Below are 12219 nucleotides of genomic sequence, written 5' to 3' on the forward strand. Positions count from 1 at the left end.
CTTGTAAGTTCATTAAGTTTATGCAGACTGTTAAGGAGCCCAGCATCTGAAAGTGTTTTTGGGATTCCTGACGTATTTGTATTCTGGTACAGCTGTTGGTTATGTAACCATTTCCTTTGAACTTAATTGTACAACAGCTCCACAGAGATGATGTGTTTGTGTGTGTGGTTTTGTGATATTGCTAATAAAAATTATTGTTCAGGTTGAAGAAAAAGGARAATGAGAAAGATGATGAAAAAGAGGTGAAAGAAGATGACAGAGAAACAAGAGAGAAAAGRTGTTTCATCTGTGGGGATGTGGGTCATGTTAGGAGAGATTGTCCTGAATTCAAACAAACCCGTCAGAGAAATAATAGCGTGCCAGGTAAGTTAGTTTATGTGTTAGGATAATTTGAAAGCTCTGAGATCCCTTTTCTCTAGGTTTCTATCCAGACTTGGTAATTATCTTTAAAAAAACCACCTGCAAGTAATTTTTCAGTCATTGCAAATACAACTTTTAGTCTGTGTTGCTTTTCTTCAAGGGTAGTAATGCTTCCTGAGGTACAATCTATGCATGGGTGGTAAAAATRTACATAGCAGTTAATACACTGTACTTCAAGGTATTGCATTATTTCTCTTCCACTCACAATGAGTGCATTTAGAAGTAGTCATAATAATAGTAATAATAATAATAGTAGTAATAATAATAATAATAGAACACATTTCCTCTTCTAAATGTTTTTCAAATRTTAGCCAACCCTCCATCATCTGTAAGAGGTAAGTAAATATATTTTCAACAAAAATCAGTGGTCTTCTAGTAACACTTAAAAAAACCCCATACAGATAAATTAGGCTAGATCCAGCTTTCAGATTACTGATAGTACTTAGAGAGAAGATTAATTACAAACTTACTCAAATTAGGCACTTGGGTGCCTGTTGAAAAAGTAGAAAAAGCATTCATAAATGAACTTCAGAGAGAACCTTGCTTCTGTGTTCTGTTRTCTGTTTGGTTTACTTTCTTTGCCCAGAAGTTTCTGCTGTTGCCATTGCTGTTTAAAATGTCACTGCTTATAGCAGTAATGTGGAAACCTATATAAAGTAGAGCTCTAGCCTGATAGCAGAGTGAGTCTTGTTCCTGCTAGATTTTGTTTTACTCAAAAATAGATGTTTTTTGTGTTTAGCTGCCATATCTATTAATGTTGTCTGCTGGCAGTAACGTTTCCACTTAAAGGAGAGGTGAAAATGATTTACCTACTCTGTATCACATGAGAGTTAAGGTATTGCTGACTCCCAGTTCTRCTCATTATTCTGTCACCTTGTGGGTTTTATTAACATTTCTGTTCCTTGATCAGGCACGCAGCTGGTCCGGAGCATGGTAAATTCCCAGCTGGTGGCAGTGGGCCAGCAGCAGGTGGAGCGACCCCTGCGCACCCGGCAGTCATCAGAATGTGTAAGTTCTGTCAGTGGGGGCTTGCAGGGAGCAAAGCTGTAGCAAACCAAGCTGGCAACAGGTTTGCATAGTTTTTTCTCAACAGATTCTGGACTTTATAAGGACAACATTGCACTATACCAGTTGCTGAAACTTTGATTTATGATGTTATATCTCTTGGGGAGCATTTATGGTTTTTCAGTATGGAAAAAACCACARTCAAATTTGGTATGAGATGCCTTGCGATTCTGAAAGGCCAGATTTAAGCTAGGATGCCTTTCAAATTCTCATTATGCTGGCAGTGTTCTGGACTTACTAAGGGAGATAAAGCACACAGCTCATTGTTAACATGCTGGAGACCTTGGTTAGTGACAGCCATGACTCTGTGGTTTAAGAGATTTTTCTTAAGGGACTGTCGTGAACAGACAGAACACAGCTGAGTCATACTTCAATGAAGAGTCTGCCAGAGCACCCTGGAAGCACAAAGCAGAGCACTGGGGACATTTTTGGTCATTTTATCCTAGAATTTGTTCAAGTCTCTGTAGAGCTACATAAAATATTTTTAATCTCTTTCTGAGTGGAGATGGGTAGCAGAGGGTATTTGAGCAAATACAACTGTTGGCACTTAACATTTTTGAAGCAGACAGTACAGCAGAAATTAATTTATTTTAAGCTGTTAGTCTGAGAAGCATTTGYCTGCTAATGAAGCTGGCAAGTAAGCAAATACAGTAATCAGGGCTGCTGATCACTAATGCTCTTCATTCAGTTTAATACTTTCCTAAGTGATCAGCAAGCATTTATTGGAATGCTGGCTCCAGTAACAGAGACCTTATGACGTACAGTGTGCTGCTAAAGACAGACTGATACAGCCCTAATCTAAGTGAAGGGCTGAACCTGCCACAGGAGTATTTTTAGGAGCTTTGTATTTCTGCTTGGGGAACCAAAGCTGAACATGTGGGTGCACACAGAGGCAGACACATCATGTGCACATTCTTGTGTCACSTGGATGTTATGGACTCTGTATGTTGCGTGGTTGTCATTTGGCCCAGATTTCTTGGTGAAAATGTTCTGTCCAGGAATTGTTTGAGAAAAACAGGAGAGGGGAATATTGGTGGAGTAARGGGGAAAGGATAGAAAGCAGATGAAGAGGTTGGAGCGTAATATTCCTCCYCTCCTGCTGCTACATCCTGTGCGTGCTTGTGGTGGGTCCATATTTGCATGAGTGTTTGCTTCTCTAGTTGCAATTCCAAACAGTTAAAATAGCCTCATGCCACTTTCTGGTGCTGGTGAAAGGGAAAGCTTTGTAAGAGCTCTGCAAAGGCTGTCATAATTGCTATAACTCCACCTGTAGCCATGCCTAACATCAGGATATGAAGGTTAAAACTGGGCTTTTGGAATCTGCATTTCTGGTTTAACAGATTTTAAAAAAGAAGAGAAATATTAMAATTTTCCTTTGGAATTACGTATAAAACCGTGCAGTAATAAGAAYCACTCTATTTAGAAGTAAGGCAATTAGTTAATGAGATACTGGGCTGTAAATAAAYAGGATAGGGAAGACACTGATTAATAATCAGAAATAAGCATGTGARGAGTCTCATGAAGAGCTTGGGGCTAATGTTTGCTCAGAATGATGTTTTTGATGGTGGGATGTGCCACATTAACAGACTGAGTTATCTGTTGGTGAAAGTCAGTGTCAGTTGAGCTGCACTTACTGAAGCCAACAGGAACTTGGGTGCAGTGTTTGGGGTGTTACTGGGGAGTGCTTTGCCATTTTATGAATAATTTAATACAGTGGGTGCTTATTAAAGAAAACACCATTAAATAGCTAGTGAACTAATCAGAAATACATGCTTTTTTTTTCCCTCCAGTCTGATTCACATCAGTCATCTTACTCTCCACAACCTCAACAATTCCCACAGAATTCCTCTCAGCCAGCCTCCATTAACCAGACTCAGCCACAATCAATATCCCAGTCTAAGCACGTTCCACAGCCACAGCAGGGTGCACAGCCACCCCATCAGGTCCAGCTGCCTTTGTTTAACTTTCCCCAATCTCCCCCAGGTCAGTATTCCTTGCATAACCTGGGACTACTTCAGATGCACCATCACCACCAAATTCAGCTTCCCAACACTTCTTGGCCTATTCATGGGCCCGTTATTCACTCTGCACCGGGTAACCCTCCTCATTCTACAAATGTTCCATTTTCTATGAGATCTGGCAGCAGCAGCACCACAAATAACCAGAGCAGTGTAAGCTTGAATGATCCCAGTATCATCTTTGCACAGCCTGCTGCCAGGCCCATGGGAATCCCCAGCACTTCTCATGAGGGACACTGGCACAATCCTGTGACTCCAAACTCACTGGTGAACAATGGCACTGTGGGGAATTCAGGTAACTCTTCTCTGTTGTATCAAACCTCTCCTACTTTGTGTGCAAGTGTTATGTGTTACAGGAACAGCTAACTCTTTCAACTTGTTTTATAAAAAAAAGATGATGCTTAAGAAACAAAGTCATGACTTTCACCTRTCTTAATGTTTTCATAGGCAAAAAAAGTAGAATTGATCACCGTAACTTTTAGGCATTAGTCCTGTCTGCCATTAATGGCTGTGCAACTATGAGAAATCCTGCATTCAACTGGGAAAGCTCCTCATCATTGTTTGAATCGCTCATATTTCTGTGAATGTGCTGATTCCTTATATCAGACAATCATGGTAACATTAAGGTTGGARAAGACCTCTGAGAGCAACACATCGTTACATAATTTATTAGACAAATGCTGAGATTGCAAGCATGAACTTGGAGACTGGCAGAATTACAGCTGTGCAAATTGAATAGTCTCCTTGCCTTTAGTACAATGTAGTATGATCTTATTCATTCTCTTTTCTCRTGTGGTTTATCCTGCCACATTTAACTTCCATAGTCTCCATATTTTCCTGTGACAAGTGGGCAACAGCTTCTTGCCCATAGCAAACCCAAGTACATTGGTGTGTTTGAGGCTGAGAAAAAGCAGTGTATAATGATAAAAGCCTGTTCAGTTTTCTCTGCCACATGAACTGTGGCAGCCCCTACATGTTAACCTTCATATCATTAACCCTGGTGGTGGTCTTCTGATTTATTCTGAGTAAGTCCTATGTTTGAAAAAATAAATCCATAATACAATGTATTGGTGCAGTTGTTCATCACAAGATGAAAATTCTGAATCTCCTGCCCAGCCTTTCTCTGCACGAACAAGATGATTGTCAGTAACAGTAGATTCTCAGCTGAATCAACAGTTTTGGATGAGGAATAATTCACCAGTGGGTTTCAAATATATGTTAGGGTGCTGGAGATACATGATTTTTCTATGTAAAACTTTGTGGGGAATATATTTTAGAGGATACAGGAGCTCCTACCTGTGTGTTTTCTGTGTCCCAGTGTGCTCTGTCCCTACCTCTCTGTTACTGATCTTCATTCTCATCTGACCCCTTCAGCTTTGTCTTATCCCCAGGCAGCTCCTTCCAATCCACATCTCCTTACTAAGGTGGCTGCCTTCTTTCAGACAAGYTCCATAAATTCTAATTCCTTCTCCATTCTCCCAGTTTTCTTGTGCTGTCAGTTACWGTAATTTTTTCCCATCCCTCCTCTTCCATCAGTTTCCAACCTCATCACACTCCTTTTCCTGTTCCCAGTGATGGTATTTTTCCTCTTTGTATTTGAATCAGTTTTATTTTCTTTTTGGCTCAGATGCCATTAAGGTGTGTGCACAGTAGAGATGAGCCCTCTCCTGTCTGTTTGAAGCCTGGTTTCTTACSTCCTCAGGACAATTTGAGAACAGTAAATTTGAGGAAATTTTGTCCTGGCTCTCATAATCTTGACTTGAAAGGAGCTACTTTAATTGAATTTTCTTTTGAGCYGACAACTGATCAAAAGTAGGATCATTAGAAGTATCAAGACAATTCTTTCTAATACCTACCCCAGAGCTTATGGGTCCTGCCTCCTTGGATGCTTGATTTCTCATCCTTAATGTTGCAGTGATGTCRGAATTATAAATGGGATAGCTTACACTTCATATACTTATTTCCAAAGTTTATATTTTTCTCTCTAAAAATCAATTTTAAAGTCAGTCCAGTGATCTAGGCAGCAAGTTTCTTAAATATGTAAGTATTAGGGGAATTCCAGTGTACATCTGGGAATTATTTCTTGCAGTAGAATAATAGCTGTCATGTCACAGCTCTGTCAATAATAGTGGATATTTSTGTGAGATCAGATAGAAATAATGTTTTCAGATCTTGCATTTTTCTTCATGAGAAAGACATAACAATAGTGAAATCATAGCTCTTGATTTTAATATTGATTCATCTTCTCTCTTCCCAATAATTCTATTATGGTGAATAATGAAGTAATTTAGGTGGTAATGTTTACTGATGTATATTAAAAAAAAAAAGCAAAGTAGCACATGAGACTAATTGCATTAAGTCCCTGCAAACTGTTATTTAAGATGTAAATTGTATTTGTGACTTACTGTTTAATTATTTCAACTTGCAATGTGCTTTTCCCTTTCAATTGAAAAATAGATCAGGGTTTCCAAGGACAGTTTGGTAAAATGAACCCTCCTTCTGTCCCTTGGGACCATGGGACCCCTACCCATTTTCCTCTCCTCCGAGGAGCGTGGCCTTACAATATGCCTCAGAACTACATGCAGCAGGGAAATGCCAGCTACCCACCGAACAAACCTTTCTACCCTCAAGGTACTAGAACCAGTATGTGAATCAACAGCTCATGCAACATGTCTCTTTACTGTCTCAAAGGCTTTAAAAGCCAAGGAATCATGTGTCACTTGCTAGGCTCCCTGGAACCATAGCAAATCCAAGAGTCAAATCAGTGCTTTGGCTTCATCTGTGGATCAGTGAAAATCTTTGTGGGAGGGAAGGGTTAGTTAAAATAAAATTCTGGAATCTGAGCCAGTTTGCAGCCTGTTGCTCTTCAGCCTTTTTCCTTGCTGCTCCTGGCTCACTGTAGAGCTGCCTCTGCTTCAATAGAGGTTAAGATGATTGACCCATGAGAATGTTCAGAATATGAAGAGATTTTTGCCCTAATTCACTTTATTTGGCTTTTGTACCTTGCTTTGTGAAATTACTTAATAGATAAAAACTTGCAAGACCATAGAATAATWGAGKTTGGAAGGCGCCTCTGGAGGTTTAGTCCAGCCCATCTGCAGTCAGAGCAGCACTGACTGCAAAGTTAGGTCAAGTTCAGTTTATCAGGGAACTGGGAAGGACTGATTTGCTTTCAGCTTTGATGTTTATGAAAGATAAAGGTGTTCAGCATCTGGCAGGATGGGGAAAAGCTGTAGGAAAAAGACCTCCAGGACCAGAGAAATGATGCTCAAATTTGACCTGGAGGATGTGCAACTTCTGTTGCTGGGGTCACTTGGTATGAAATGAGAGATATAGGCACCAAGCCCTTTTTCAAAATCTAAACTATTGGCTCTAGCAGGGTTTTCAGGTGAAAASTGAATTTACTTAAAATCCTGAAATTATTTTTGTTACGTAACTGAAGTAATACAACAAAATGATATATTGATGATTCTTAGGGAATTTTGAAGAYAGGATTAAAGTAATTCTGCATTGTACCATTAAATGGGTTAGTGGTACAGATAGATAGCATTTGTGTCAGTCTAGTAAATGGCTTTATTTATAAGTTAGATTAGTAGACTGAATATAGCCAAGCACTGTTAAATATTTGATTTGCTGAAGTAACTGTAATCCATTTTCTTTTAGCTGGTCCACTGATGCAGAGTAACCAGCGGTTCCCGCTTCTGTCTCAAGGACACCCACACTTGAATCTGAATTACATTCAACAGAAAAAGTGAAATTGGATGGGATTGTGGGTGGGTGGGGGGAGGGGAGGAAAAAATTCAGGTTCTGATTTAAAATCTTAATGCAACATGTTTAGATACAAGATTATTTAAGACTGTTTTTAAACTGTATCATTTGTACATAGATATGATCTATAGTTTTTACTAGTATCACAAAACTGAGTGATACAAATTTCATCTATTTTATTACCCTATTTTTAAGGGGAATTGTGTTTTGTTTTATCTTGATAAACTGTAAAGAGAGAGAATTTTTAAAATTAAGTTCTTTATTTTCTATTAGCTGTATTCATACTTTGGTTGCTTCAGACTTTATATATATTGTTCTAAAAAAAAATAAAATTAGAAGGGGATTTCATGTGTTTAAAAATTTGTCACTTCTATTCTTTACAGAACTATGTAGTGCCAAAAAACTTTTTAAAAAGAAAAATAAAACTGCAAAAAAAGGACATAAAGACTTTTCCCTATTTGTACGTATGCTCGCTTTAACTGGAATAAAAACGGCTTTTATGTGAAGACCTTGGAAAGTTAAGCAGTTTTAACAAGTGACACAAGCATTAGACTTGTTTTTCTCCATGCCCATGTGTGTCCTATACTTGAAGGAAGAACACACCTTTCCTGCTTAGAAAGAGCTTTTCTGTTTAGCAGCTTTGCAAAATAATACACAAATACGCTGGAAGATTTAGGCTGTACTGGGAAGCAGTTTTAAGGAGTTTCYATAAATCTACTAGGCATACTCTTTCTGTTGTCAACACTCACAGGGAAATACAAGAATCCTTAAGCCTTAAAAAGCTAACTTCATTGAGAGAAGGTAGAGCTGAACACARTGGTGTCATATTCTGTCCCCAGTCACAGGGAGGCCACAAACTATCCTCAAAGTAGTGGTGTACTGTCTTTAAATATATTGAAGTTCTTGCCCCATAAGAATTAAGCAGTGCTTTGTACTACTTGAACCTTCTAAATTCTCTGATGGCATAATCACATCTCAAAGTATTATGAAGGAAACATGTAGGAGCCTTTAAACACAAACATCCCTTTTTTTATTGCTTTTCACTAGTTTTTACAAGCTTCAAGAAAAACAATTTAAAAACAATCTTCAAATTCTATCACAAGGAGTAATGAAATACATAAAAAGTATCCTTAGCTTACGTTTAATAAAAAAATCCAAGACAACAAAATGAGAATGATTAAAGAAAGGGACTGCTAAAGCAGCCAATACAGATCGAGCTGTCCTGTAGAGCAAATAGGGCAGCATCAGACTGCAGTTCAAGATCCTTAAACTGTGGGCTGGGTTTAGTTTGTTACTCATTCCCTCGCCGACTCTTTTTGTGACTTTTCTTAGATCTGAAACAGAAAAAGCAAGAAGCCAATATTGTAAAACCTATCTTCAATTCCCAAACTGCCCTTAAGTAATACACCAAGCCTGTACCTTTCAGGTGATTTGGAATGRCTTCTGTGTCTGTGACTACGGTGATGCCCTATGAGATAAAAAGACAAAAGTTACTTCCATTGCCACTGGAATTCTTTGTTATTTTGCTAATGCAATCTGCTTCTAGAGACCAAGTGTGCTACACAATGCCAACAACTACAGCCTTAACCAGGCACTCAAATTAACCTCCTGGCAAGTATCTGAAAACTTCATCAAGACAATTTTGCAGCCATTAAAGAAGTTCTCCAGCTCTGCTTTCATGTAAGCAGAAATTTTATCACCCAGATTGAGCACCTGTGCTACCATCTTGATATGGTGACACATATTTTTCCTGCAGCAGATGGGCTGCTKATAAAGACTTGCCACAGTTAATCTGGAAGTGACAGAAATACCTGGAGATTTAGATCTTGATCTGTGGCGCCTCTCCCGGGATCTGCTGCGGTGCCGTCTCGGGCTTTTGCTGCGATGCCTCTCCCGGCGTGGTGACGGGCTGAGGGGAAGGCAGCTTGTAAGAGAGCTGTACTAATAATGCACATTTCTCAGCTTAAATAATAGAATAATAGAGTACCTTCTTCTCTTTGGAGAGCGGCTGCGCCTGCAATTGAGGGAGAAAAGCAAAGATCACTAAAAATCATTATCAGAACAGCTGTTTCAATTCCCATATTCTTCAGCAACAGCACCAGGCCTTCTCCTTCCCATCAGTTTATTTGACCTGCTGCATATGGACCTGCTTCTGGCCTGGACCATACAGTGAGCAAAGGAGTTTTGTGATTAATTTTTCTTGGTTTATAATCAGTAAGAGCAATTAATAGGATTTTCTCTGCAGCCTCTGGCTTACATGAAAACAAAGTATTTGGTTCTCCTTAACATCTTCACTGTATTGTCAAATTTACCTAAAACTGGCCAGCAAGTTCAAGARTTACTGAGTTACTGAAGGACTGGAGAAATGGGCAGAGGGGCTGACTGTGGCTGTGGGGGAGGTTGTGGCTGAGCTGCCACCTTCACTTCTGTGCTCCAGCCATGTGCAGCACAATGGGTAAAAACACTGCTCAAGGAAAGAGTCACCTCACCTCCTTGGAGACCTGCTCCGGCTCCGCCTGTACCGCACCACCGGAGATCTGCGGGGTTTGTCCAGGTCTCTGTACCCCCTTCTGCGGTGGTCAGGAGATGGGATTCGTTCCAGCTGGAAACAAGGAGCAGGAAGGTTCTGTAAGTCTTATTTCATCAAGGTTTYTAGCTATCAGTAAAGATTTCTGAACAACTAATATAAATTGCAAAAGTCATGCAACCAAGCTTCCCCATCCTCAAATATTTCATGTTGAGATCAGTGCCCAAAACTGCCAACTGGAAATTCAAACAGCCACTTCTAGTGTTGGTTCTGAAGAAGCAACACTCACTGATGGTCACAGGACCTTCCATCATCACCTTTACTTCTCTCCATTATATATGCATGTAAACAAGTTTATCTAAATACAGAACAGATACAGATTTGTAGATTTCAAGAACCAGGAAAACTTGACAACCTGAGAACTGCTTCTGGGTCTAAGTCCTCACAAGCTGCTTATGTGAAAATACGTTATGGGGTGAGAAGTTGCCAGCAGCCTCCTCATGCCTCCCCTCAAATATCTGTCATAGCCCAGAAAGTGTTCTAAAGTGGTTCAGCTTCAACTATTCCTCTCCAAACAGTTCACCAACCTTTTCATCTTCTTCCTCCTCCTCCTCACTAGATTCCACATCATCCATGTCTTCTTCCAGAGCACTAACACGAGGCTCRAGTTGCTCAGCTTCTTCCAGAACATACCGTTTCTAGGAGAAATTGCAACTTYATTCAACAAACACCCAAGGAGGCATCCATAGCTCACACAACAAGCCAGTAGTTGATACAGCTACTGAACTTTATGCAGTTAGGAATTCCGTAACCAACTACATTTCCCAACCTGCAGTCGAGGCAGGATGATATCGCAAACACGTTCCTCATGGAGTAGTTCATCAATAAATTCATCCACGTGCATCAGCTCGAATTCTGGGGATGAAAAATAGCGTTTAAAAGATAAAACTAACACTAGTGGCTGAAGTAAAGCTGAAACACTTCAGAYAACTTAGGTCAACAGGRTGSTTATACYRCAATTTTTAAAATTWATACTGCTAAATAGAAATAAGAATRTTTACCCCCATTTCTGTTCTGACTTTTAATTTTCCTATAGTCATTGTACAGTGGTTCCAGGTACTTGTAGCAGTCGATGGCAGTGCCTGTCAGTCTCATGTACAGCGCTCCAAGCATTCGGACATACCTGGAAAGGAAACCTGTTCGTGGATCTGGACTTCTTGCACACTTAGCAGTTTGGATTTAAAACAAAAAAGAGTTGCTCCCATAAATTTCTGAGGAAAATGAGTACACTGACCAGAATGCAGAGCCATTTAGATTTGCTCCATCATCTCCTCAGGAATATGAAAAGCATATATACACTTAACATATATGTCTGCATGGGGGCATTACCACTGACAAAGATGGAAGAAATACTGAAGAAAAGGTAAATTGACATGAATCCCTTAAAGCACCTTATTCCATATACTTCAGGCAAACATKTATTATCACAGAGAGCATATGCCACAAAGATGAGCCTTTCCAACAGGCCAGGTAACAATGACAGCAGTCTTGAAAGCAAAAGGAAAGACTTGATCTTAGGCAAGCACAGTTTATCAGGGCCCACTGACAGCTAAACCCTGCACTGAGGTTTCTCTGGCTGTTTTGGGCACTTCCCCTCGGTACAACAACCCCAACAAGAGAAAAATCACACAACAACTTACTTGAAGTCTTCGTTTTTTATGAACTCCACGATGATGTCCTTCTCCGGCTGGATCTGCAGCATCTTCAGCGTCAGGCACAAGAAGGGCGTGGGTTTAATGTTCCCTCCATAGACGCCCCCCACGTACTTCAGCTCCATGGCCTTGTCCACCACCAGCTCGGCTGCGAGAGGGACAGGCCGGACTGTCAGCGCGGGCTCCCCCMGGGCCCCCCGCCCCARCCCGGCCCGGCSTCCCGCCCGCCATACCCGTGAGGCCGAAACACTCCTCCTTCCAGTACTTGGACTCGTAGATGCGMGTGCGGATGATCTTCTCCACCAGGTACTGCGGGTTGGTGCCGTGGATGCTGTGCGCGTCCTTCACCGTGCGGTTGGCCATGGCGGCGGCTGMACGGCCCCGCTCGCCGCTCCGAACCCGGTCCCGTTTCCGTGAGGGGCCCCGCCGCTTTCCGCTTCCTCCCCGGGGCCGGCCCCGCCCGCCGCCACCTTATCTGCGGGCACCCGGCACCAACATGGCGGCGCCGCGCCTTCGCCCGCCCTGTGCGCGCGCCCCGCCGGGGGGCGGAGCTCCGCGCGCGCTTTGGCGCGAAGTTCCATCGCGGTGCCGGCGGGACGTGCTGAGGGGCGGCGGTGAGCTGGGGCCGTGAGGGGGAACAGGGCGGAAAGCGTTCATGGCAGGCTGCCCGGGGAGGCTGGGGACTCACGAGATATCCCACAGCAGTCTG

At 41.4% G+C, this 12219-nt stretch overlaps 3 protein-coding genes across 8 annotated transcripts in view; 2 read left to right on the forward strand and 1 right to left on the reverse strand.

Annotated features, from left to right (window-relative positions):
- The window catches only part of TUT4 (terminal uridylyl transferase 4), a 42598-nt gene extending 34965 nt beyond the window's left edge, over positions 1 to 7633 (forward strand). For 4 of the 6 annotated variants that reach the window (XM_057367027.1, XM_057367029.1, XM_057367028.1 and 1 more), the window contains exons 26-30: positions 203 to 363; positions 1331 to 1428; positions 3276 to 3798; positions 5961 to 6134; positions 7167 to 7632. In XM_057367027.1, the coding sequence (XP_057223010.1) occupies positions 203 to 363; positions 1331 to 1428; positions 3276 to 3798; positions 5961 to 6134; positions 7167 to 7258 (1048 nt within the window). In that variant the 3' untranslated portion in view covers positions 7259 to 7632. The other 2 variants (XM_057367032.1, XM_057367031.1) reach the window with 2 other exon arrangements.
- A 529-nt stretch (positions 7634 to 8162) lies between these two features.
- PRPF38A (pre-mRNA processing factor 38A) lies at positions 8163 to 11979 on the reverse strand. Its single transcript, XM_057367034.1, has 10 exons — positions 11744 to 11979; positions 11499 to 11658; positions 10860 to 10981; positions 10628 to 10713; positions 10386 to 10496; positions 9761 to 9873; positions 9259 to 9285; positions 9083 to 9180; positions 8691 to 8739; positions 8163 to 8605 (listed from the first exon to the last, which is right to left on the reverse strand). Exons 1-10 carry the CDS (start codon positions 11871 to 11873, stop codon positions 8563 to 8565), a joined length of 939 nt encoding a protein of 312 aa, XP_057223017.1. The 5' UTR covers positions 11874 to 11979; the 3' UTR covers positions 8163 to 8562.
- A 19-nt stretch (positions 11980 to 11998) lies between these two features.
- Positions 11999 to 12219, forward strand: part of ORC1 (origin recognition complex subunit 1) — a 15772-nt gene continuing 15551 nt past the window's right edge. The window contains exon 1 of the mRNA XM_057367033.1: positions 11999 to 12124. The gene's annotated coding sequence lies outside the window, so the exon portion shown is untranslated. The remainder of the gene's footprint in view (positions 12125 to 12219) is intronic.

Source organism: Malurus melanocephalus, unplaced genomic scaffold (assembly GCF_030028575.1).
Source record: "Malurus melanocephalus ecotype Western Australia unplaced genomic scaffold, MMel_1.1 scaffold_74, whole genome shotgun sequence".
Lineage (NCBI taxonomy): Eukaryota > Metazoa > Chordata > Aves > Passeriformes > Maluridae > Malurus > Malurus melanocephalus.